At 42.9% G+C, this 27,831-nt stretch overlaps 1 protein-coding gene across 1 annotated transcript in view; it reads left to right on the top strand.

The window, feature by feature from the left end:
• Positions 1 to 27,831, top strand: part of SHROOM3 (shroom family member 3) — a 77,557-nt gene that overhangs the window by 30,906 nt on the left and 18,820 nt on the right. The window contains exons 2-4 of the mRNA XM_039368125.1: positions 5,816 to 5,947; positions 15,986 to 16,117; positions 21,731 to 25,052. Coding sequence (XP_039224059.1) covers positions 16,059 to 16,117; positions 21,731 to 25,052 — 3,381 coding nt within the window. The 5' untranslated portion in view covers positions 5,816 to 5,947; positions 15,986 to 16,058. The remainder of the gene's footprint in view (positions 1 to 5,815; positions 5,948 to 15,985; positions 16,118 to 21,730; positions 25,053 to 27,831) is intronic.

Here is a 27,831-nt window from a genome sequence, read left to right on the forward strand (position 1 = left end):
GTGACTTATGGCCATTTTCCACACAATTGTTGCAGCATCCCCCATGGTCATGTGATCAAAATTCAAATGCTTGGCAACTGACTCGTATTTATGACAGTTGCAGTGTCCCGGGGGTCATGTGTTCGCCTTTTGGGATCTTCTGACAAACAAAGTCCAAGGAGAAGCCAGACTAACTTAACAACCGTGTTACTAATTTAATCGCTGCAGTGAGTCACTTAACAAATGTGGAAAGAAAGGTCATAAAATGGGGCAAAATTCACTTAACAACAGAAATGTTGGCCTCAGTTGCGATCGTAAGTCAAGGATTACTGTATAAGCACACGGTCTTCAGGAAAGCATGGGTGCAAGCCCAAATATGCAAAATATGTGACTTACATGCCTACATTCAGTGTCACGATGGCAAGTCCTAACGCACATCCTGTGTGCAAAGTTACAAAGTTTTATATGTCATGATACCTCATCATTGGTTATTTAGATTCCGCTGACTTCAAAGCATCAATAAAATTGTATAATTCAGGACTTTACTCAACCCTGCCCTCCGACGCTAGCAAATAATGTTGTCTCGTTGACAGACAAAGAGTTACAACAAGTCTTCCTTAAAGATAGCCGGAACTCTAAAACAGGGATCTTCAAACCTGGCCTTTTTATGACTTGTGGACTTCAACTCCCAGAATTCCTCAGCCAGGCACACTGGCTGAGGAATTCTGGGAGTTGAAGTCCACAAGTCGTAAAAGGACCAAGTTTGAAGACCCCTGCTCTAAAATATGCTAAAACAAGAGCTGATAATGAAGAGAGGGTCTCTATCATTGCAAAGGGTGAATCCTTCAGAAAAAGTCTCTACCAAGCGCTTTCCAAATTTGTAAACCAGCCACCAATTTCCCAAGCTTGTGTGGCTGGTTCAGGAAGTGATTGATCTTGGCTTACTCTGCATGATGGCTGCCAAAGCAGGCCTACTATGAGCCTGGAAAAATTGCAGCTGCTGAAATGTCCCAAAGATGCTCCCCCCCCCAAAAAAAGGCAACTGGACTTTCTTCATGTTTTCTTTGAAAAGGTTTCGCCCCTGATCCAAGAAGCTTCTTCAGTTCAGGTATCTTGAGTTCTGAAGAGAACTGAGGAAAGCTCTTGAACGAGAAGAGAAACGTTTTCAAAGAAAACACCAAGAAAGTCCTGTTGCCTTTTGGAGAAAACATCTTTGGGACAGTCATGACCTGGATCAGTGGTTCTCAACCTTTTTAATGCCGCGACCCCCAACCGGTCGTAAGTCGAGGACTACTCAACCGGTCGTAAGTCGAGGACTACTCAACTGGTGCAGCACCGTTTGCAGAATGGGACTTTTGGCAGGCTCAGCAGGGCATAGACAGCCTGGACAATTCCTATTGGCTTTTGAAAGCCAATAGAATTAGACTCTATTCAAGAGAGTCTATTCTATTGGCTTTCGAAAGCCAATAGAATAAAAGGGAGTAGCACAGCTCAGGAAAAGGGGGGAAAAATGGCGGACTGCATTGTTTGGCGACCCCCGTAAAATGATCGTTCGACCCCAAATGGGGTCCTGACCCACAGGTTGAGAACCACTAACCTGGATGATTGAGAATCATCCTGCTGAAATGCTTCAAGAAGAGGTACTTGGTTGCTCCGCCATGTCTCGTAAAGCAAAGGTCTCCCGCCTGGTAACTTTTAAAGACTTGCGGACTTCAACCCCCCAGAATTCCTCAGTCAACATGTCTGGCTGAGGAATTCTGGGAGTTGAAGTCCACAAGTCTTCAATGTTGCCAAGGTTGGAGAGCCCTGTCATAAAGCACCTCATTTGAAGGACTGGTACAGCTTTAGTCTTTGGGATAGAGCCCTGCCTCATATTAACATTATATCACACTAATCCGTGCAAAATTCCTGCATGGAGTTGGGAAATACTGATGCGTGCTCATATGTGGACATCTCGCCCTTTCTTCATGGGTTGTAGGAGATTATCCTTTTCTATCCTCTCAATGCCTTGTGAAGTAAGTAGATTAGGCTTATATTTGCTGAAAGGTGTTCGTTTTCATTTTAAAGCTGAGCAGAAAAATGGAATGCCATTCTCTTGTGGTCCAAGCTAAGTTCTCATGATTTCATGGTGTTGACTAAGATTGGAAGTGGAGATTCCCAGGTCATAGCCAACTCTTTGACCTCATCCAGGCTTCTCCAAGCCCCTAATGCACTGGACTAGACTTGACCCAAGGTAGCCAACACACGTGGAAGTGCTAGGTTGAGGAAATGTGTAGGGTCCTAGGTGTTCTCTGAGCTTGATGAGTTTTCTTGCAGATGTTTTATTACCATACTAGGTAACATCATCAGTGTTAGGTGGCTTCTAGCACCTATTATGTTATATAGTTTGGTATGAAATGTCTGCGAGAAAACCTCATGTCTGTGGAGATTCTCAGTTATCCAGGTCATGGTTGTCCCAAAGGTGCTTTTTCAAGAAGCAACTGGACTTTCTTGTTTTTCTCTGAAAACGTTTCGCTTCTCATCCAAGAAGCTTCTTCAGATCTGACTGGATGATGGGGAATGGAAGGATTTATATTCCTGGCAGACAGATGTTTATTTGCATTCTTTTACCGAGTTGTTGATGCCCGTGGAGGCTTATCTGTGTTGTCCCCTTAGTAGTTCAACAGTTCCAAGAAGGCTCCACACCCATTTGCACTACTCAGGTAACCCTGAGGACACCGATAAACCTCCGTGTGGTCTTATCGACTCTGTAAAAGAATGCAAATGACCAGCTGTCAGCAAGGGGTATAAATCCTTCCATTTCCCCACCCTCCAGTTAGAGCTGAAGAAGCTTCTTGGACGAGAAGTGAAATGTCTTCAAGGAAAACCAAGAAAATCCAGTTGCCTCATGAAAAAAGCACCTTTGGGATCTCCAAGCTTAGACAACACCAAGGACCCCACAGCTACAAATATTCTCTTCTTGAGGAAATGCGTCTTAACTTTTCTGCTTACGTTCATTGCCTCCTTGGTAGCTAAGAAGAAACATTCCTTCTTTGCACCATGTAGATCCAAGAACAGCTGGTAGAGTATGGCCAAGTATGGAGCGAAAAGCGGGGTGGGATTTAATGGACGGGGTAAGCAGGTGACAGAAGATCTGGAGTGCCAGAATATTGTTCAGATGCCGAAATTGAAGGTGAAAGTATTCTTGTAAGGCTTCGGGGGTAAGCAATGCTGGGGCTTAACATTCTTGCAGCGAGGGGGGGACGACAAAGGGGGTGGTGAACACTCAGAGCAGAGGTGTCCTTCATGGCAATGGAATCTCAGCCATCCAAACCATCTTAAGCTCCCAACCTACCAAATATACGACATGCTCTTTTTTCTGCCCGATCCAGACTTGACAGCAGGAGAAGCTTAGAACATTTTCTTTTCTCACAGTATTTGATTTCTTCTTTCTCCAAGATCAGAAAGTTGGATTCTTAAGAGGATCGTCTATGGCAGGGGTGTCAAACTCAATTTCACTGAGGGCCACATCAGCATTGCGGTTGCCCTGGGGGGGGCTGGGTGTGGCCAGGGTGGGTGCAGCCTACTGGGTGGGTGTGGATGGAGTGGGTGTGGCCTACTGGGTGGGCATGGTCAGTTCTACATCGTTCGCGTCAAGGGTGCCTGTGGGGGCCTGGGCAGGAGTGGGACAGATCTGAGGGTCTCTGGCAGAAGGGGGTGGGACCGGGCAAGTGCCAAGGCATGGTCCACCGGGGCAATGCCAAGATGGCCACCACAAAATTGCCAGGGCCAAGGCAGCAGGGGCCGTTCCCTCACTGTTTCCAGGATGGCTTCGCGGGCCACATGAAACCACTTTGCGGGCCGCATCCAGCCCCCAGGCCTTGTGTTTGACATGTCTGGTCTATGGGCAAAGAATTAGTCTCACTAATATGGAATGAAGGAAGTTCAGATTGGGTCTGGGAATGGCTCTTATTATTTATTTAGCGTATGATGAGAACATGACAGAAGACAAGTAAACATATACATGCAATCCACATAATTATATACAAAACGTCTATGGGGGAATGTCCGTTGCCTCATAACTGAATGTCCAATTCAGCTATCCAGGCAATCCAGTTTCTTCTTGAAAACTTCCAGTGATGGACTTTCCACAACTTCTGGAGGCAAAGCCCTTCCACTGATTAATTGTTCTCACTGTCAGGAAATTTCTCCTTAATTCTAGGTTGGTTCTCTCCTTGATGAGTTTCCATCCATTGTTTTTTGTCCTGCCTTCAAGTCCTTTGGAGAATAAGTTGAGCCTCCTCTTTTTTGTGGCAGCCCCTGAGATACTGGAAGACAGCTATCATGTCACCCCTTGTCCTTTTCTTCATTAAACTAGACATACCCAATTCCTGCCACCGTTCTTCATATGTTTTAGCCTACAGTCCCCTGATCCTCTTTGTTGCTCTTCTCTGCACTCTTTCCAGAGTCTCAACATGTTTTTTTATATTGTGGCAACCAAAATTGGATGCAGTATTCCAAGTATGGAAAATGGAGTTGTTTTGAAGGAAAATATAAGTGATAAATAATAGTTAGTCTTAATTTCAGCTTTAATAATACTGACTTCCTTGATTTGATTCTACAACGGATCACTTAAAAAAAAAACACCTTCTCTTGCAATCTTGTTTTGGTTGTGTACGTAGTTGTGGCTTTCTGGCTCTCCATAAACCGAACAGATTTTCAGTCGTTCTTTGATTTATTGATCTTTCAGATTGAAGAAAGCAAAAATAAAATAATAACATTGACATTGGAATTCAGATGTCTCCTTTCTCACGGCATATTTAATGAAGACTTAATTGCGCCAACCACATGCATGCAATTGGGAGAAAAACATGTGATAAATTCTGATAATCTGCTTGTAAATACAGGTGATACGATGGAGAAATTATTAACTGAACAAATAATGCAAGCATCAGAGACTTTTATTTTAAATTCATATGAAGTGCGTTAGAGAAACATCCCACCATCTCTCCAACAGCTATAATAGCTGTGATGTGTAATACTTATGTAGAATTTAATTTACAGTTTTCAGTGTAACATAGGCAAAAGGCAGGTAAAACTTGTTATTTTTATAATAATATATAAACGTTGAGTTAGTTTGCAATTTCTGTTTGTAAACTGTTTGTTATAGCAGATAGTAATGGACTAAGTGGAGAGTCAGAGAGAGAGAGAAAGAGAAAGAGAGGAACAAGGAAAAGAAGGAAGAGAAAAAGAAAGAGAAAGAAAGAGAGAGAAAGAAAGAAAAAGAAAGAAAGAAAGAAAGAAAGAAAGAAAGAAAGAAAGAAAAAAAGAAAGAAAGCACAACTCTGCTTTAAAGTACATTTGTTTGGGAATAAAAACTTGAATTTTATTCTGAATCCCATGGATCAAGTTGGTTTTAGATAATTTTATATCTTGTGATAAATCTCTGTGTATGAGAGAGAGAGAGAGAGAGAGAGAGAGAGAGAGAGAGAGAGGATATCCATCCATCCATCCATCCATATTCTTACTAAAGTAATTTTTTAAAATACACATTATTTATAATTGTGTTGTGATGGCATTTTTTAATCTCTTAACTTTCAAATATATCGAGATACAGTTCCTCTAACTTAAGTCCTACTGGCTACCAATTCAAGCAGTTTCAGTCTCAATATCCTAGATGGGTACCAACATGGACTGTCAGCCAGTCCAAGAGAATGTCAGGCTGAAACACGGAACGGAAAAGCTTTAGTAGCCAAGTACTGGAACTACGCTAATGTGTTGGACTCCAAAGAGGTGTTTTATCTCGATCGCCGTAGGAGCAGGGTCTCAAACCTTCACTTTGCTTTTGGGCCTGCAGAGATACCTTGGCAGCAGAGGGCCATTCGGCCACCAACACCGCCCAGCCTCCCAATCCAGAGGGTCTCAAGTCCGACTCGCAGTCTGGCAAAACATCGTGGTTGAATGAAGTTAAGCTGCGTTTGAAGAACAGGTGAGCACAAAGTTAATTCTGCAGAATAAAGACCCTGTTATGCCAGAAGACAAAGGGGGGGGGGGTCTCTTGTTTCCTTTCTGTCTTTGCTGGACACAGTTTTCACAAAATTTGGATCTGAAAGAAAGAAAGATTCAGATTAGAAAGCCTCCAATTGGCAGGACAGATTTGTTTGTTTGTTTGTTTGTCAGATTTAGGTATTATTCATCACACTCTCAAGGTGACTTCTGGGTGGTATATAGTTTTGTAGGATGTTTATTTACAGGTTGTCCTTGACTTACAACCACAACTGAGCCCAAAGTTTCTGTTACTAAGCGAGAGAATTGTTGAGTTTTTTTGGTCTAGTGCAGGGGTAGGCAACCTTGGCTCTTTTATGACTCGTGGACTTCAACTCCCAGAATTCCTGAGCCAGCATGGCTCAGCTTGGAAACCTCTCCCTTTCTCCTCAGCATGGCTGGCTCAGGAATTCTGGGAGTTGAAGTCCACGAGTCATAAAAGAGCCAAGGTTGCCTACCCCTGGCCTAGTGGTAAAGGTTCTCCTCTAGAAACCAGGAGACAATGTATTCTAGTCTCACCTTTGGCATGAAAACCAACAGGGTGACTTTGGGCCAGCCACCAGGAGACTGGGAATTCTAGTCGCGTCTTAGGCATGAAAAACATCTGGATGACTTTGGGCCAATCACCAAGAGATGGTGAGTTCTAGTCCTGCCTTAGGCATAAAAACCAGCTGGGTGACCTTGGGCCAACCACCAGGTGACTGTGAGTTCTAGTCCTGCCTTAGGCATGTAAAATGGCAGGGTGACTTTGAGCCATCCACCTAGAGATGGTGAGTTCTAGTCCTGCCTTAAACATCAAAACCAGCTGGGTGATTTTGGGCCAACCACCAGGAGACTGTGAGTTCTAGACCTGCCTTAGGCATGTAAAATGACTGGATGACTTTGAGCCAACCACCAAGAGAGTCACAAAGGTGCCAAAGGCTGAGGGACACCGCAAAACCATCTCCACATGGGCCTCATGTATGCTGCTGAGGAAGGATATTTTTATAAGGCCCTACAGGCTGGAAAGAGTAGCATGTTCAACCTGGCCAAGGTGAAGGCTAACAAAGAGGGGATGGAGACACTTGCCCATTTGAAAAATGAAAAAAAAAAAAAACCACATGGATTTGGAGGCTGGATTGAAACTGATTTGGAAATCTGTAACCCAAATACTCGGCTCAAGATGATTCCTGGCTTTTTCAAACTCTAATGGATCAAAGGGAGACCTAAAGTCTAGACCAGGGGTCTTCAAACTTGGCCCTTTTATGACTTGTGGACTTCCAACTCCCAGAATTCCTCAGCCAGGCATGCTGGCTGAGGAATTCTGGGAGTTGAAGTCCACAAGTCATAAAAGGGCCAAGTTTGAAGACCCCTGGTCTAGAATGTGCTGTCAGCTCTCGTTAGCCAGGTTGACTGAAAACGGTTTCTAAAAACCAATGGAGCCAGACCCAGAGGCAAAAGAAATTAATTTAAACCAGAAATTAATGAGAAACGTCCAGACTCTAAGCCTCTTGGAAAGGAAGCCAAGCCCCGATCTGTGCTATTGTACCTGTGGACTAGCTCAATCTGATTAGGAAGGAGATTATATTAATCTTTCCTGTCCTGTTGACCTCAGATGACACCGTGCTATCGAGATCCATCTACTCAGAAAGAGGAGGATGTAATTAGCAAAATGTTGGTCTTGCACCGGTAATTCCTGTAAGATCTTTCTCCGCTGTGCTGAGTGCCGGAGAGAGAAGGAGCAAACATGGAACCAGAGAACATGCTGGTCATAGATGGTGCTTCTCTTGGTGAAAGGACAGGTAGAAAGAAACTCAGAGAGATGCAGTGACTAATGTTCCTAACAAAGATCAAATCATTAAAAAAGAACCACCTGGTTCTTTTTTTTCCCCCTATGTTTCCTTTTCCTTTCCTTTCCTTTCCTTTCTCCCTTCCTTTCCTTTCATTCGTTCTCTTTTCCCTTTTTCCTTTTCCATTCCTTTTTTCTATTTCCCTTCCCTTCTTTTTTCTTTTTCCTTCCCTTTGCTCCAGTTTCCTTCCCTTCCCTTCCTTTCCCGCATTCCCTTCTCTTAATTCTTCTTTCTGCTTTTCATTTCCTTCTTTCCCCTTTTTCTGTCTTCCCTTCCCCCCTCACCCTTTCAAAGAAACAATAGTTGACTTTAATCTGGGAGCTATGAAATAATAATCCAGTTCTGATGCCTTAATTCAAAGATGTACATTATTTGAAAGGGGTCTGAACTCGCTTCCAAAGATTCCTGTCACTTAACTCCTAAAGAGGCCTGGGCTTTTCAAACTGCATTGTAGGCTGTGTCTTGGATGGAATGTACTGGAAAGAAAGCTTCAAAATCACCTCAGTGACAAAAACACCCGACATGGGCTTAACGTTTGGTACATCAAGCAGATATCTTTATTTTAAATAGTTGCTGGGGCTTTTTTTTTTTTTTTTTTTGCTAAGGGAGAGTTTTAAAGTCAAAAGGTAAATAGCACATGGCATTCCTGATTTCTAGGCCTCCTATCCAGTGCAGGATATCCTGGTCTGGCTTTTGTTTTCTTTCTCTGATTCTCCTGCATTTTTCTTTCCCGTGTCTTAACCTGTTGGCAGGTGCGACCAGAACATCCAGTCTCTGCGATTGGAGTTCTTTCCTGTCACAAGGTGTTCAGAAGTTATTTTTTCCTCTTCCCTTGCTTTTACTTCACGAGCATTAGAAGAGCTCAAAAGCAGATTTTCCAAACACCGTACCAGAACTGATCCCTGAAACAGGAAAGGGAATGTGGATAGCCCCAAATTTCCATTGCTAAGCAAGGCAGTTGTTAAGTAAGTTTTGCCCCATTTTACAACCTTTCTTTTTCTGTGCTCGCCTTGAGTGTCATAGGTCAAGGCTTTTTAACTACCTGTGGTACATTGGCACCTGGCAGGTGGTACGCGACCATCCTAGAAAAGTGGTAACGGGGAGGGGAATGAGCTGAACCGGTGGCAGCACCACACAAGCCTGAGAGAGAGATGACTGGAGCTGCAGGGCTGTCAGGGCTCAGCAGAAGCATCAGGATCAGCACCAGGCTCCAGCTGGAGCTCGGCGCTGATCCTGGCGCTTCTGAGCCCAGAAGAAGCGCCGATCAGCTGGAATGTTGCAGCATCTCCAGGGTTTTGTGATTAAGATTCAGATGTTTGGCAACTGATTCATATTTATGACGGTCAGTGTCCCAGGGTCATGTGAAGTGACCAAAACCTGCTGCAACCACCCAGCAGATGGGGGGAATAAAAACCAAACACCCCTACCCCACCCCCGCTGCCAATCCTCAACAGAAATGCTCACAACAATGAAAACCTCGGACAGGAGGAAGAGCGCTGCCAGGCGGGCAGGCAGGTGTCTTGCTTGGATGTGGCTTGGGGGGCATTTTTTTCAGTGCCACTGTAACTTCGAACACTCACTAAGCGAACTATTGTAAGTCGAGGATTACCTGTACTTCATCACTTTTTTTCTTTTTTTTTTTGGTCATCAAGTTTTTGACACCTTGCTAGGTGACTGGTGGTACTCGGATATTGCCATATCCTAAAAGTGGTACAATGGGTGAAAAGAGCCAAGGTGGCGCAGCAGTTAGAGTGCAGTACTGCAGGCCACTTTAGCTGACTGTGTTCAGCAGGTCAGCGGTTCAAATCTCACCGGCTCAAGGTTGACTCAGCCTTCCATCCTTCCGGGGTAGGTAAAATGAGGACCCAGATTTTGGGGGCCAATGTAAATATATATATATATATACATTGCTTACTGGTATACACCGCTTAGAGAGTGCTTGCACTTAAAACAGTATATAAGTCTCAGAAAGAAAGAAAGAAAGAAAGAAAGAAAGAAAGAAAGAAAGAAAGAAAGAAAGAAAGAAAGAAAGAAAGATTGAAAAACCTAGGTAATCATAGGTAATCTATCATGGGGGTCCCCAACCTGTGGGCTACAGCTCACTACTGGGCTGTGAGAGGTTTGCAACTAGGTCACGGAAACAGCTGACGAGCATGTGCGCACATGCACATCGTCACTTGCATGAGCAGTGGGTGTGTACGTATGCGAGGGCTCCATTTAAGTGAACAGGCGTGCGTGCACGCTGCTCGCACAAAAGGAGCTGTGCACACTTGCCGGCCACTTGCGCAGAGCCATCCCTTCTCCCTCCCTCTGCCAGTCTGCAGAGCCGGAAACATTGGGGAACTCTGACCTGTCAAATACTGGATTGTGGGGTTTTTTGCAGACACAGTTTAATTTGCAATTGACATTAGAAAAGACAAAAATAACTACCCAACTGAGAGTTTGAGTTTTACTTGTGGCCATTTCTTGATTATTTTAAGGTTCACACGGGGCAATAGGCATTTTAGAATATTCAAGTAGAACAAATATCTAATATAGCAATATTCTATATTACTGTGTGAGTTTTCTGTCAAAGAGAAATTTGCTGCCTTTTGTGTAGATGTAGCCTGGGGGATAGAGTTTCATTTTAATAATGATTGAAGGAAACTTCCTTTTGGTTCTGTTTTTCCTTAGAAACAATATGCTCCCTTTCCTTCTCCCTCTCTCTCTCTCCCCGTCTTCTTTCTTTCCCCCTCTCTCTTCTTCTCTCCCTCTCTTTTTCTCTCCTTCTCTCTCTCCCTCTCCATCTTACCTTTTTTCTCCCTCTCTCTCAATCTCTCCCCCCCTTCTTTCTCTCTCTCTCTGTCTCCCTCTCTCTATTTCATTTGCACAGTATTCCTACACATGTATTTATAACACTTTTAAATCCCTTTGATGTTTTAACTATTATTATCCAAAAGATAATTCTGAAAAGAATGCAAGAAATGAAAGGTAGGAATTAGAAGTATTTGTGGATTTTTCTTTCCGTTGTGATTGAAGGTCATAAGACTATTAAACACAGGGCCAGTACTGAAAGTGTCACATTTTTACCTCAGGTCCAACAACTGTACCTTAGAATCCAGTAGAAAACTCTTCCAGAAACTGATGCTTTTGATTAAATTTCCAAAGCATTGCTGAAGCATTAGATAGAAAAATAAGAGGAAATTGAAAATATTTCTTATGTTTTGCTTTGGGGGAAGTAGCATTCATTGTGAACATATTAAATGACACAATATAGACTTTTTGGGTGGCGAGTCAGAAATTATCCTCATAACCAGAGGGAAAATGATGATTTAAGTCAGGGGTTCTCAACCTTGGCAACTTTAAGACTTGTGGACTTCAACTCCCAGAATTCCCCAGCAAAGCAAAGCTGGCTGAGGAATTCTGGGAATTGAAGTCCACAAGTCTTAAAGTTGCCAAGGTTGAGAACCCCTGATTTAAGTGATCTTGCTCCAGAATCCATAGCAATATACAGATAGTCCTCGACTTACGACCACAGTTGAGTCCAATATTTCTGAGTTTTGCCCCATTTTGCGACCTTTTTACCATAGTTGTTAAGCAAACCACTGCAGTTGTTAAGTGAATCATACAGTCCTTAAGCGAATCTGGGCTTCCCCCATTGTCTTTGCTTGTCAGAAGCCAGCTGGGAAGGTTGCAAATGGGAATCACATGACCCTGGGACAGAGCAACCGTTATAAAAACATGCCAGTTACCAAGCACCCGAATTTTGATCACATGACCGTGGGAATGCTTACAACTGTTGTAAGTGTAAAACCTGATCATGTCACTTTTTCCAGTGCCACTGTAACTTCGAAGGATCACTCAACAAATGGCTATAAGTTGAAGACTACCTGTACTAACTAGCTCTGGAACATGGAAGCAGGTCAAAAATAGGGCTATAAGATCTGAATTAAATTCAGAATCAAAATTACAATCCATGATGTCTGTCAGGCCAGGGCTTTCAGCCAGAATTAAATCCTACTGGCAACTGACCTGTCATTAAAAAAGCAGGACCTCCAGATTGGAGAGTCTCCTGTCTTTGCTGCTTTGCTTCAGTTGCAACCGGAAAAAATGAGCCTCAGCTTCATCCTTATCCTTCTTTCCCCACAACAGTCAAGTTGCAGGTTTCACAAATCCCTCCTGGTAGCTACTATTTCAAGGCCAAACTGTACTCCCAATTTGCCTGCTAGTTTCATAACACACCCCATAATGCCAAGCCAGCCACAGAAAATAAAAATGAAAAGAGACTGCAGTCCTTCCTGTATTAGAACCCAAGCTCCTTATGTTATGTTGTGTTGTGTTATGCTGTGCTGTGCTATGCTATACTATACTATACTATACTATACTATACTATACTATACTATACTATACTATACTATACTATACTATACTCCAGGGGTCTGCAACCTTGACAACTTTAAGACTTGTGGACTTCAGCTCCCAGAATTCCTCAGCCAGTTAAGTTGTCAAGGTTGCATTATATTATATTATATTATATTATATTACTTTACTTTACTTTACTTTACTTTATTTTATTTTATTATTTTTAGTTATTATTTTATTTTATTATTTTTTATTATTTTTATTTTATTTATTTTATTTTATCTTATTTTATTATTTTATTTATTATTTTATTTTATTATTTATTTTATTTTATTTATTTTATTATTTTATTTAATTTATTTATTTTATTTTATTTTATTTTGAGGACAAATGGGTTAAGGGATTCCCAAACAGGTAAACTGATTTTATTTATTAGATTTTCATTCGAACTATATTATTTTATAAGTAACAAGGCAGCGAGCATGTTTAATACTCCTTCCTCCTCCTATTTACCCCAGAACAATCCTGTAAAGATGTGTTGAGCTGAGAGAAAGGAACTGGCCCAGAGTCACCCATCTGGCTTTCATGCTAAGGCAGGAGTAGAACTCACCATCTCTCGATGATTGGCCCAAAGTCACTCATCTGGCTTTCATGCCTAAGGCGGGAGTAGAGCTCCCCGTCTCCTGGTGATTGGCCCAAAGTCACCCATCTGGCTTTCATGCCTAAGGCGGGAGTAGAGCTCCCTGTCTCCTGGTGATTGGCCCAAAGTCACCCATCTGGCTTTCATGCCTAAGGCGGGAGTAGAACTCACCGTATCACATGACCTTAGAACACTGCAACCATCATAAAATGAACCAGTTGCAAAGCATCCGAATGACCATGAGGACGCTGCAATAGTGTGAAAAATGGTTAAACAAACTGTTAAACAAACTGTTCTAAGATGAGGACTGCCTGTGAAAATGATGAAATGCCAAATGGGAAAAAATTGCCGGGTGTAAAGGAAGAATCAAATTCTTTTGGCCCTGAAGAAAGTTGGATGTTTATGTACATCTGGGAGGTTTGCTTCTTTTTTGGCTTTCTAGAGCGGGGGTGTCCAACCTTGGCACTTTTAAGTTCTGTTGACTTCAACTCCCAGAATTCTCCAGCCAGCCAGCCAGAGCAGATATAGCCAAACTTGGTGACTTTAAGCCTGTGGACTTCAACTCTCACAATTCCCTAGCCCAGTGATGGCAAACCTTTTAGAGACTGAGTGCCCAAACTGCAACCCAAAACCCACTTATGTATCGCAAAGTGCCAACATGGCAATTTAGTCTGAATACTGAGGTGTTAGTTTAGAAAAAACAACTCATAGATTAAAACATCTTTTGTCTTAAAAGAAAAATATAATGATAAAGCTTTCAGTGATAACAAACAACTTTTTACTGAAAGGTAAAAGTTTGCATTTGGCATGCTTTTGAACAATTAATGTGATTTTTGCTGTTGTATGCATGCTGATAATTTGTCTAACCTTGGCTTATACTTTGTAAGTTTGAGAGCAACACATGCAGCACTCAGGTCATCTGTTAGTCTGTTTCTGGTGTCAGGTTTGATATAATTCAAAGCTGAAAACAGTGCACTTGCTCCAGAGGCTTGTTTTGGCTAGGAAGGGGCTTGAGAAATGGCTTTTTCCTGCAAAAACTTAGCCAAAGAGCAAGGCGCGCAGAGAGGGCTCTGAGTGCCCCCTCTGGCACACGTGCCATAGGTTCGCCACTACTGCCCTAGCCAGCCAGAACAGATGTGTCTAACCTTGATGACTTGTGGATTTCAACTTTATTCAGTGGCCTCTCTAACTTCGGACAGTCACTAAATGAAGAGTTGTAAGTCAAGGGCTACACCTGTATGTCCTTTCTATTAATCGAACGTGGAGAAAATCCTCTTCTAAAACTGGGAGCTGTTCTATTTTTGTAAACCCGTATGCTCATTTTTCTCCTCTGGCAAGGATGATCGGATGCAGAGCCAAACAAGAGTGCTTATGTCTTTAATTTATCTAAAGATGAGAGAATATGGATAGGTAGCATTTATCTTACCAGCATGACATAAGCTACAACTACCAGCACAGAGATTATGAAGTATTACTTATCGGTTCATTTTCTTGCGTGTATTGTAATAGTGATGGGCAGCTCCATTTAAATCCAATCTGGGGTCAGGAGGGTATGCAATCAAGTATTAATCTATTCCATCAGGTTCCCCCCCTCCATCCCCCTCCAAAAATATACATAAGCAATGTTGCAGTGGTTATAAATAACTTTTCTCCACTAGTCATTTTTGCATGAATCTTTCTCGAATGTATCCATGACTTCATGCAATTTTCCACATTTATGTTGTACATATTCAGCTTCTCCAAAGAGGAGAGTGTATCTATTTTTGATGATGGGAAATATTTTTAGACAGACGCTTGTGGAATTCTTGAATTATTCACCCAGCTGTGTCACAGTAGATTTGGCGGATCGCATCACTGTAGGAAATCCGCCAATGTCTTTGGCATCTGGTAATATGCAAATCAGAAATAATGAATACAGCTAGTCCTCAGCTTGGAAGCACAGTTGAGCCTAAGCAAGACAGTTAAGTGAATTTTGTCCCATTTTACAACTTTTCTTGTCACAGTTGTTAAGTGAACCACTGCTGTTGTTAAATTAGGAACACAGTTGTTAAGTGAATCTGGCTTCCCCATTGACTTTGCTTGTCAGAAGGCTGCAATAGGGGATCACGTAACCCTGGGACACTGCAACCGTCATAAATACACGTCACTTCTCAAGCGCCCCAATTTTGATCATGTGACCATGGGGATGCTGCAACAGTCGTGTGAAAAAAAAATCATGTCACTTTTTCAATGCCGTTATAACTTCAAACGGTCACTAAATGAATGGTTGTAAGTCAAGGATTGCCTATATAAGTTGCACCTACCTAGAAATAAAAGGGGAAAAAAACTTTCCGATAAGATTTTTATATAAGCAGAACAGGCTACCAAGGTTCTCTATAACTGGAAGTTTTTAAGAAGAGATTGACTTGCCTTCATAAATTGTGGGTGCTCCAACACTGCAAGTTTTTAAGAAGAGACTGGACAGCCATTTGTCTGGAATGGTTTAGGGTTTCCTGCCTGGGCAGGGGGTTGGACTAGAAGACCTCCAAGATCCCTTCCACCTCTGTTATTGTTAGTCTACTATTGGTAGGCCCAGCAAGACATGGACCTATCCATAAATTACATGAATTCTGCAGAAATCATCTGCTACATTTTTCATGGATTTGCTTCTAATTGAAATTATCTAATTAACCTAGCATGGAGACAAAAATTAGATTGTATAAGTTTCACTGCAATACCTCTGTTGTTCTGTACTCTGGATCTTCTATGAACTGCTTAATTTATAGCACTCTTAGCCGTTCACAGGTAACAGCCGGACTTATTTTTGAATTTGAATTGGTCTCATTGCTCTTAACATTGATAAATTGCAGCTGCCAAAATGGAAGATGAAATGAACAGCATATACAGTATTGTGTTTGCTTAGTATTCAGATCTTCACAATTAGAACATCCAGCCGCAGTTAAACAAATAATTGGTTTTCCAGGAAGGTGATCTTTTCATTCTTGACATGTAGAAGAATAGAATGCAATTTAAAAAATCAGAGAACAGAGATTGTAGCATGTTTAAATTCTGGACAGTGTCACATTTTGGCACAAGGTAAATGCTGAATAACAATTGCGATTGTGCTATACATAGTAGGGTATCTGAGCAAATAGACAACTCTAATAATGTTAGCCATTCTGTCTCTTTGCAGGCAAAGTGATCCGGTGGGCAGATCACACTCCTGGCAATCAGCCAAGTTCTCAGACACCCCAGCCGATCTCAGTATGATGCAAGTATCTCAGGGGACGATAAGCAGTCCTTGGCACCAAGCCTACCATCCAAGGTAAATCCTGCAACATCTTGATCACAGATCAGCCCCTAAATGGAGTGATATGTCAATTAGCCCCTTGGTCACTTTCTTCAGCTTTCCTGCTCTTAGCCATTGCCAGGTCTTGTTATTATGTATTTTCCCTGCCTCTGTGTGTGTGTGTGTGTATGTATTGCCCATGTAATACTTTGTCTTCCCATGTCTTTTTTCTGTTCTTCCTTTGGTCTTTCGTGGTGGCGCAGTGGTTAGAATGCAGCATTGCAGGCTAAGTCTGCCCACAGCCTGCAGTTCAATCCTAACAGGCTCTAGGTTGACTCAGCCTTCCATCCTTCCGAGGTCGGTAAAATGAGGACCTAGATTGTTGGGGACAATATGCTGACTCTGTAAATCGCTTAGAGAGTGCTGTAAAGCACACTGGAGCGGTATATAAGTCTAAGTGCTATTGCTATTGCTTTTTTGTAGGCCACTTTGGTCTCTCCAGTAATCAATAAACCTTCCTGGTATGCAAGCTTCAGTAAATCTTTACTGCCCTTCAGATATTGTTTTGTTTTTTTTTTACTTCTAGCAGCCACATGGATAATTTTTCTCCATGACAATCTGTCCACCACCTGTTCTTTCAAATCTCTTAGTGGTGCACTCTTTATCACTGTAATTGAGTCCATCCATCCTGCTTCTGGTTGTCCTCTTCTTCTCTTTCTTTCCAACTTTTCCAGCATTAGAACTTTGTCCATCATTTGTGCCTTGGATGAGAACTTTGGGATGATTTGTTCAATGATCCATTTGTTTCTTTTCTTGGATGTTCTCAGTGTTCTCGGGAGTCTTCTCCGACACCAAAATTCAATGGCATCCTGTCTGTCTGTCTATCTATCTATCTATCTGTATCCCACCTTAATTATTATTACTCAAGGTAGCAAACATATCTAGCACATCTTCCTTTTCCTATTTTCCCCACAATAATAACCCTGTGAAATAGGGTCAGGCTGAGAGAGAGTCATTAGCCAAGAGTCACCCAGTTGAGGTTCCCCATCTGTTTAAAATGTCAACAGATGAAAAAAACAGTGGAGAAAGTGGCCCTTAAACAAAAGAATGGCTAGTTCCCACAAAACAATTCTCTTCAATCTCTCTTTTATCATCTTGGTTTCTTTATGGCTCACCGCATTTCTCCCTTTTGGTCCCTGGTTAAATAAGTTGTTCCATTTCTTCCTGTTTTCCTTTGTATCCAAGCTTTTTTCTTCCCTGTAACTGATGATGGAAAAAAATCAACATTAGCTCAGAACCCACCCATGGAAAGAGTTGCTAGAGAAAAGACTTCATTTTTGAAATGGCAACTGCTCCCTTCAAAGCTGGAGAGGTGGATAACCCAGAGATAACAATCATATATTAATTTGGATCTAACATTTCCTGAAAGTCAGTTGTTAGGACTGAAACCAAAAGTCACCCTTAAGAGATTTATTTTGAATAAAGACTTAAATTTAGTTGGATTAAGCAGAAGGTAATGGTAGCATTCGACAGAGTGAAGCAGCAGATCCTGAGGGAAAGCAAAAGAGAGAGAACTACATGTTACACATCCTGTCCTGCTCTTGAGTTAAGCGGTCTTTCGATGCATCATAGACATTATTTGAAGAAAGATGTTTGGCTTGTAGCCTGAATGTTCGACATTATTTATTCTTACAAGGTGAAGGTGGGTGCCTTCAGATCAGTCTTGACCCTGGCAATTGTCCAAACCAATCCCAGCAGTTTTCATGGCAACATTTTTGACCGTGAATTACACTTAATGATCCAGGTTCACCCACTGGTTTTGTGGTTAAGGCAAGAGAAGATCTCATAGACTTCTGGTTTCTGGCCTGGTGTCATGGTTCCGACAGACAGTGCTTTAACCACTGTACCAAACAGGCTTTCAGTATTTGTGCTAGGCTTTGGCTATTCAGAAATCTCCATTTGTCCGCCAATTCAGACATCTTTTAACTAAAGAGTCTGATTATCTTGAGTACCACAGTCCTAAGTGATTCGTCAAAACTGTCAGGGAATTGTGCAGCCGGTGTCCAACTGGAGTCAGAGACAGCTGACATGAACTTGTAGTTTTATATTGAAAGGTTCTGGAACAAATGGAAATTGTTTAGTCTAACTGTTGCTTTCTTGCTTTTTGTAATCGGCTTCTGAACCAAAGAAATCTCATGCAAGTATGGGAAACATGTATATGGATGCAATATACTGAAGGAGGGAATAAGGGAGTGTACAGGAATGATTGATTTACAGCAAACAAGATAGTCAGGCCCATCAGTATATCATGAGGTAAATCATGAAGTAAATCACAGAACAGCCTACAGAGCCCTCAGAAGAAAAAGGAGGGGAAAAAGGAAACTCCTTCTTACCCAGCAACCAATCATAATGTAGATTGCCTCACTCTGTAGAAAGCCTGCACTCTCCAACCAATCAGCTACAACTGTGTGATACACTTTACTGTTCCAGCTATTAAATTAAATAACTTAACAAAAACAGGCCACAGTCTGAAGCCAAGAGTTCCTGCTTCATACTATTAAGATCCCCATATCCCACATTATAAAAATCAACAAAGGAGGTTTCAAAGATTTGAGAACAAAATATTTAGAGAGCATAGGGAGCCGGAGACATTCATAAAAAGTATATTATAAATTCAACCTGCTTTGAATTTGTTAGTCTATTTTTATATGAACAGTTACTAACCTGAAGGGTAATACATTACCTTCATGTTCAAATTGCCTGTCTTTAATATTTTCTTGCCTTTTGCACTGTATTTCTTGTTCTTTTGTAAGCGATGTCTCCTCAATTTCTAAAAGCTAGGTATGGTTTGCCTCTACTGTTTATAATTTTTTCCATGATAACTGTTATATATAGTTATATGCAGTTCTTACGTGTTTTAGGCTTTGTCACTGCAAATTAGAAGACGGCTTAACACCACTCAGAGCAATTCCTCTGAGGCTGGAATATTTTGCTATGTCTCATTAGGAAGCCTTGAAAGATCAAATCAAAGTTACGTTCAATTGCAGCTTGGAACTATGATAAAACTTGGGCCATTAGTCCTTCCAGCCTCTTGTTGACAGCTCAGAATGGAGACCGTACATTAAGTTCCAGGCATATTAGTCCTGCGCATATATGCAAAAATCTAGTCCACAAACAGTCAACACTAAATTGATTCTAAATAAGAATTAACAGGATTTAATAGGGATTGGGATTAGACATTTTATGGGAATGTAATGACTCCAGGTTGATTCCTCTCTTGACTCCACCTCTAGGCTCTGCCTATCCTTCTCCTATAACTGACCTGTATAAGCATTTTGTTGTTATTGGCATTTTTTTTTCAACCATACCTGGAGGTTGGGATTAAACCTGCAGTCTTCTCTCTTCTCTTGTTGATTTTTGACTCTTTATTATGCTATTGATGCCAGCCCTTCAAGGTAGACCAGGTCAGGAAACAAGAGTTCACAGAGAGACTGGAATTATATTTTACTGAGATAGGCTACAGTAGCAGAATTGTTCAGGTCTGTTGGTGTCTTCTCTTCTAATGCTCTTAAAATCCAGGAGTGGGGTGGGGGTGGGGCCACTTTGTAGTAATCTCCTATTTCCCTAGATTTAAAATATTCACATTATTTATTCAGCACCTGGTGCTTCCCTAACAATTTCTGGATTCATTTGTCAAGGTCATCTCCATAACTGTCTTCAACTCCTTAGTAAACACTGAACAGAACCTTTTTGTGTGATTTTTAATAATGCATTCATTTTTTTTTCCTTGACAGCTTATCAGATTAAATGGGCCCTGTTTGTAGCTTAGGAATTAGCGCTCTAGAACATTTTTCATGTTTTGTATTCATGACAATTCTTTGAAAGTAGTAATACTAATTCCCATATAATAGTCTTCTTCCGGAACGAGAGAGGATCTTCTGAATATGGTAGATAAGGGTGGGGGGGGGAATGAAATTGAAAATAAGGCACTGAGTTGATTCTCTCCTGCCTCTAGAATTTACTGAGATCAGACTAGGCAAGAATTTAAGATTACGGATAGCACTTCAGTCCAGTTCAGAAAAGTTTGTGTTAGTCTACTTTAGTCCAACTTAGACCAGTCTAATTTCATCTTTCTGCAGTCCTTAACAAAGCAGTGCAAAATTTCTTGAAGTTTGCCAGAAAAGGTCCTTATTACATACTCATGTGTCATGATGTTTCCAGTAATGATTTAATCTATTAGTAATGGAAGAACAGAATAACAGAGTTGGAAGGGACCTTGGAGGTCATCTAGTCCAACCCTCTGCTCAGGCAGGAAACTCCATACCATTGCAGACAAATGGTTGTCCAATCTCGTCTTAAAAACCTCCAGTGGTTTTTAAGTAGTGTGTCACATGATGCAGATACTTAAACCCAGGTTTTCCTAAATCTATATTTATCATTGAACCAATTAGCACAAAAATGGCCCTTTTTCGCTTTACCAGTTTAAAGTAGAGTTAGAGTTAAGTGAATCAGTTGTTAAATTAGGAACACGGTTGTTAGGTGAATCTGGCTTCCCTATTGACTTTGCTTATCAGAAAGGCACAAAAGTCACAGTTGCAGGGACCCCGGGACCCTGCAACTGTCGTAAATATGAATCAATTGCTAAACTAATTTGATCCATGACCACGGGGATGCCACAACAGTTGTAAGTGTGAAAAACAGTCATAAGTCACTTTTTTCAGTGCCATTGTAATTTCGAACTGTCACTAAATGAATTGTCGTAAGTTGAGGGCTACCATAGCAGTCTTCTTAACTTAAAGCCCTCATCTTGGACTTCAGTGCCAAGAATTCCCAGGCCAACACATTTGAAAAGAACACCTTTTTGTGGGTGGCTGGATTGACAAATCCAGGTCTGTTCACAGTAGCAATGACAATAGTTTGTGTGGATTTGATGAGGGACTACCCTAGCCTTCTTGAGAAGAGATGTTGTAATTCTGTTCGCTACCTTTTTGACTGGGTGTCCTCTGGGACAACCTTGGTTGATGACTTCCTGAAATTATTGACGTTGGCCAACTTTTTGCTTCTGTTTCCGCATCCATTCCTTGTTGCCTTCTTTCCCATGATGCCTGTTTAATTTCACAAAGCACAGAAAAATCTCCAGTATACTTGGAGTTTCCTGAAGGCTGTCAGCAGGAGGGGAGGAGAAAGACTTAGAAAAGAAGGACAGATTTCTCTCTCCCCCATCCTCCTCTTCTCCCGATCTTCCTTTCTTCTAATGATGGCTGAATATTTTGGTGATGTTTAGGATGCTTGTGATGAATTTCATGGGTGTAGCTGACTCACATGCATTTCCTTGCAAAGTCTTCTTCCTCCTCATCTGGAGAATTTCTCCATCTATTTTTTCCCCTCCCTTTACAGTGATAAATAAGAGACATGTGTTGCAATGTGAAAATCATTCTTTCTAAGAAACCAGGATGACTGCACACTAAGAACAGCACAAAGCCCAAATATGGGTTTTTCATCCCTCCTCTGTAAACTAAACATATCCCTCTGTCCCTTTATAAATCCATTCAACTCTCTCTCTCTCTCTCTCTCGCTTGCATATCCACGCTAACCAGTGTTCCCTTCTGTGTTTGTACGTCTGTCTTTCTCACTGGCTCCTGTCTTCAGTTCCTCCACCAACGATCTCTCCAACTTCGACCATGGCTTTTTAAGAAGAAGTCCCGACCAGTACAGTTCCAGGGGAAGCATGGAGAGTTTGGATCATCTGCCTGCGGGATACACCCATCCTTCCTGCCATCTTTCGCCGGCCAAGTCCACCAGTAGCATTGACCAGCTTGCTCACCTTCACAACAAGAGGGATTCTGCTTACAGCTCTTTCTCCACGAGCTCCAGCACCCCCGAATATCAACTCCCTCCCTTCTGCAAGGAGAGGTCCTATTCTATGGAGAACGTGCATTCTCGGGCCAGGCTGCAAGAAGGCGGCATGAGGCAGGCAGACATCAGGTACATTAAGACGGTCTACAATGCCCAGAGAGGAGTTTCAGAGGAATATGAAGTGAAGTCTTCTGCTCTCGTACCCAGTGGTGAGGCCCACCCTAAAGGTTACAGCGCCAGCAGGCCACATGGCCATCACAAAAGCCCACAGACACGGAATTCGTTGGACAACGAGAACCAGTACGCAAAAGGGCCTCCCATGCCACCTGCCCGAAGTGACAGCTACACAGCAATCAGGCACCATGACAGGCCTAGCTCTTGGTCTAGTCATGAGCAAAGAAAGGCCTTGAGGACCCATCCCAAAAATGCTTGGCTTCTCCTAGGCCAGGGCACGCCTCCTCCGGGTCAGCTCTCAAAACCGGCATTCCTAGAAGGACAACTCCACACTGTGATGGAGAGGAGTCCAGAGGGCAGCCCTACCATGAAGCCAAAACAAGGTTACCCTCAAGCTGCTCAACCAGGACAGCCACTGCTACCTACTGGGGTTTACCCCGTTCCTTCTCCCGAACCACATTTTGCCCAGGTTCCTCACCCTTCTGCGAACAACAGCGGGTTGGTGTATCCAGCACTTGCCAAAGAGAGTGGCCATGCTCCGCCTCCTGCTTCTTTTTCAGCTTCCTATGAAAAGGCTGTTCCCTGCAAGCCACTTCCTGTCATGGATGAGAATGGAAACCAAAGCATTCCAAGCAAGGCAACCGTCTTCTACCATCCCGAATGTGGACCATCCGGAGCAGGAAAAAAAAAGATGGACAATGAGACTTCGAAAGTCATCTTATATAGGACCCATCCTCAAGCCTACCCAATCTCTCCGAGACAGGAGGAGGAAGCAGAGCCCACCTACATAGCACAACCCAGCATCCAAGAAAGTGCAAATGATGCCCAATACTTGAACCATGCTTTTCAGCCTTGGTCATTCCACCTACGAGATGCAATGGCTGAGAGCAAAGCCAGCTGCCCATCAAAGGCATACTGTCCAGAAGACCAGCAAGAGGATCGGAATGCGAACCTGCCGAGAAATGATTGCGATCCCACCGCACAAAATCAGTGGAATCCCAATAAGGCGAAGCAGTACCTATTCTCTTCCTTGCAAAATATCCCAGAGAGTACTCAGCTTCAAAACCCCATGGATTTGAAGGAGGTGCAAGCATGTAGGAGTTGCCCGGGTGCCAAGTGGCATTTGGTTAACTATGCCAACCAGGAAGAAAAGAATGGTAAAGAGCAGGTGCCGGAATATTGGCAGGACAGAGAATGGCGTGCCACAGAAGATCACCGAGATGCAATTTCAAATGCTGATTACAACCATGGCAAGGAACCAAATTATGAGGAGCCTTCCTCTCCGTTGCTCCCAAAGGCCTCCGATTTCAGAGCTGACCAGTTCCGATCTTGCAGCAACAACAGCTTTCAGCCCCCCTGGTCTGGGAAAAAGGAGTCTAGGAAGAACCGATGTTCTGTGCTGGAGAAGGTCAGCAAGATAGAGCGACGGGAACAAGGTCATCAGCGGCCACAGAGTGCAAATAGCTTGAGCCAAAATTCTGGATCAAAGAAGTCCAGCGTTGAAGATAGCCGACGTAGACATAACTCTCAAGAGTATGGTCAGTTTCTGGATGAACATGGCAGGCCGGCCAGCACAAACAACTCAGACCTGTACCCAAATGTGCTCTACCCAAACGAAAGAAGTACCAGCAAACCAGAAAAGGTCAACCGGTATTCAGCTGAGCAACAGAGGGTAACAGCAGCGGCTTTGGTAGCACCGCCAGATCAGCAGAGCACCTACCACCAAGGGTGCTCTGGCAAGGAGTCACACAAAAAATCTGGGCAACTGCAGAGGAGCAGAAGTACATTCCAGTTGTTGGATGAACCCGAAAGAGAAATCTTACAGAAAGTCAGTGCCAAGGAACCGCACAGCTCACAGCGGGATGCCCCCCTTAACAGGACTTACAGGAATAGCATTAAGGATGCTCAGTCAAAAGTTTTGAAGGCCACCTCATTCAGGCGCAAAGACCTAAACATTAGTCCTGCCTTGGGGAAGGAGGTTCAGAGAAGTACTCCAAGACCAGCTTCAGCCCACACAGGGATGAGGAGCACAACAGCCTCGCCACATACCCCAAAGGAGAGGCATAGCATCACGCCGACAGAGATAAAGATGGATCCTACCAATAAAGAAGGTCTTCCAGGGCCTCTGCACGTGCACCGTATCGGGGGAAGGAAGCGGCTAACTGCTGAACAGAAAAAGAGGTCTTATTCTGAACCGGAGAAGATGAATGAAATAGGTGTGTCGGATAATGACCTCTCGCCGTCCTCGCTTCAGAAGAAGATGCTCCAGTTTATCTTTGCAGAGAGCACCGTGGCTGACCGGCGCAAGATCTTTGAGAAGGAGAACAAAACTTGTTCCACCATCAACCTTTCCAGGCCGGAGCTGAAGCAGCTGCAGCAAAACGCCCTGGCAGATTACATTAAGCGCAAAATTGGGAAACGCCCCTCTTCGGCTTCCCAAGAAAGGGAAGGATCGCAGACCCCATGCCGGCAAAGCAGTGGCCAAGATAGTCAGTCCTTGTCACCGGCTTCTAGCATGAATTCACTTCAAGACCAGAGTCTCTTTCATACTAGGGAGTCTCTAGAATGGGCCTCTAGAATGGGGCACGTTTATTCTCCTCTGCCCGGGCTTCATGGTTGCTTTAATCCCATTGAATTTGAGAGCAAGATGGCGGGCCACCCGAATCACAGTAGCAGCAAGAGCTCCACCCCCACTTGGCTGAAAGCAGATGGCCGCCCAGATCATCGAGTTAATCCCGAGCTTACGAAAAGTACTCAGACGGATCTTGACCTTTGCACCCAAGCACACCCCGTCCACCAGATCCTGGAGAAAAAAACACGGCTCATCAAGAAGCCTGGGAAATCAGCTTCTGCAGAAGACCTGCTGGATAGGACAGAAAACCAGCCTATGACCATGCACGTCCGATCCAGGTCATCTCCCTCAGCAGATAAAATGTGCCAGGTACGTACAGATACAGAACACATTTTACAAGTTCCTCATTGTTCGTTAATCTTGTAACTTCCTTTTTTATTTGCAAAGGTGTGTTTTCTGAAGCTCCAGTAGATCTAGTACAGGGGTATAAGGCAACCGTGGCTCTTTTTATGACTCGTGGACTTCACCTCCCAGAATTCCTGAGCCAGCATGGCTCAGCTTGAAAACCTCTCCCTTTCCCCTCAGCGTGGCTAGCTCAGGAATTCTGGGAATTGAAGTCCACGAGTCATAAAAGAGCCAAGGTTACCTACCGCTGGCCTAGGCCTAGGCCGCTTTATGACTCGTGGACTTCAACTCCCAGAATTCCTGAGCCAGCATGGCTCAGCTTGGAAACTTCTCCCTTTCCCCTCAGCATGGCTGGCTCAGGAATTCTGGGAGTTGACGTCCACAAGTCATAAAAGAGCCAAGGTTGCCTACCCCTGATTTCTAGTAGAATTTTAAGACATTTTTTTCTTTTTTGTAGACTAATTAGCAGCCCATTTTCTGCAGTCATATTTCCGTAATTTGGGTGGCAAGGTATTACGGGGGCCCAGAAGTTTGATCATGGGTATAATATAAAGGTAGTTCTCAACTCACAATCACAACTGAGCCCAAAAAGTGACTCATGACCATTTTTTTCACACTTAACAACCATTGCAGCATCGCCACGGTCACATGATTAAAATTCAGCCGCTTGGCAACTGACTCATACTTACGACGGTTGCAGCATCCCGGGGTCAGGTGATCCTCTTTTACGACAATTCTGACAAGCAAAGTCAATGGGGAAGCCGGATTCACTTAACCACCATGTTCCTAACTTAACAACTTCAGTGATTCACTTAACAACTGTGGCAAGAAAGGTCGTAAAATGGAGCAAAAAAGTCACTTAAACAAATGTCTCACTTAGCAACAGAAATTTTGGGCTCAAAATTGTGGTCATAAGTCGAGGACTATCTGTACTGTCCTAGCCCTTAGTTTATTTTAATCACAGTTGGCTGAATAATTCACAATTAGCAGGATAGATCTCATACAAAGCCATAATCTGTGGCTCACAAGAGACAATAAGCAGGGTCACCTTTGTTGTTGTTAGTTGCGAAGTGTCCGACCCATCACGACCCCATGGACAACGTTCCTCCAGGCCTTCCTGTTTCCCCTCCCCCCCATCACCCTGCATTAATCCAAAATCTAATATGACGGGGGTTCCCAGTCAATGAGATATAATTATATGATCTTTCTGTGCATTTGAATTATCACCCTGGCCAGAGCCAGGGTTTCCAAGTATGAAAAATTCGGAGACCGGAAGGAAGAAAAAAAAAGAGCTTGGGAAAACACCAAAAAAAAAAAAAAAGGCTTTTCTCCAGATGCTAAAGATCACATATTTTGAGGAGACGGGATCCCAGCCGGTCATAATTTACTAGGCCCAAAGATTATTTTGGCTGTTGATTGCCTTTCTCTGTTATAGGTGGGGAAGGCAGCAGCTGGTGAGGGAGGGGACCTTTCACTGCTCACCCAAATTTATACGCCCCGGAGATCCATCAGGCATGCAGGCTGAGACAGGCTAAAAGAGAAGCTGCTGCGAAAGAGAAGGAATGCAGGGCTGAAGACAGATCGGCTGGCGAGATTGCACAGCTATCAATTTTCTCTGTTCTTTAAACAAATTCCTTTGGTGACACGGTTGCATAATTTATAGCCAGGCTGCACGGAACATTATATTCCCTAAGGCGAGCCTGCAATATATATATATATTGCAGTCCAAGCTGGGGCCAGTGTGAAATAAACTGCAACTGAAATAAAGTCTTCCAGAAATTATCAAAACTCAGATAAACTTTGTTTTATCCGTAGCCATGCTGGGCCTTCCCCTCTTTCTCCTCTCTTAAAAAAAAAAAGAAATATGGCTGGATTCCAAAGAAAATAAGGGCCATTAAGAAGCCCAAGAGGGAGCATTGTGGTTATTTTTAACCATTTAGTTGTGTCTGACTCTTGGTGACTGTACAGGAAGTCCTCGACTTACGACCACAGTTGAGCCCCAAATTTCTGTTGCTAAGTGAGACAGTTCTTAAAGTGAATTTGGACCCATTTTACAACCTTTCTCGCCACTGTTCTTAAGTGAATCGCTGCAGTTGTTAAGTTAGTCACACGGTCGTTAAGTGAATCTGGCGTCCCCCATTGACTTTGCTTGTCAGAAGGTCGCAAAAGGGGATAACCTGACCCTGGGACACTGCAACGGTCATAAATATGAACCAGTTGCCAAGCAGCCGAATTTCGATCACGTGAACGTGGAGGTGGCAGCAATAGTCGTAAGTGGGAAAAACAGTCGTAAGTCGTTTTTTCCAGTACCGTTGTAAGTTCGAATGGTCACTGCATGAACTGTTGTAAATCAAAGATTATCTGTATGTGAATCCACCCATCATTTTCCATCATTGTGTTAATTGGGATGCTTTGTGTTTCATAGCAGAGAGAGAGAGAAGAAGAAGGAGAATACCAGATTTTTTTTTATTAGGGCTCAACCGTCATCCAGGCCGGAGAAATCCAGATCTAACCCAGATCACCATTTTTATTCTGAAGACCAGATAGCAAGCGAGAGTATTCAAAGAAGATTGAAATAGATTAAGGAAATTATCTTGTTTCTTGTAAGGCAGCTTTCTAAGTAATCATTTAGTGGATATCCCATCTAAGGCATGCCTGTTTCTTGGCAGCTCTTCACAGCTTTTATTTGCATCGAGCCAAACGGCACCACAATATACATATATGGGATAAAGAGTAACTACTT

This window comes from Crotalus tigris, unplaced genomic scaffold (genome assembly GCF_016545835.1).
Source record: "Crotalus tigris isolate CLP2741 ecotype Arizona unplaced genomic scaffold, ASM1654583v1 scf7180000020638.432655, whole genome shotgun sequence".
Classification (NCBI taxonomy): Eukaryota; Metazoa; Chordata; class Lepidosauria; order Squamata; family Viperidae; genus Crotalus; species Crotalus tigris.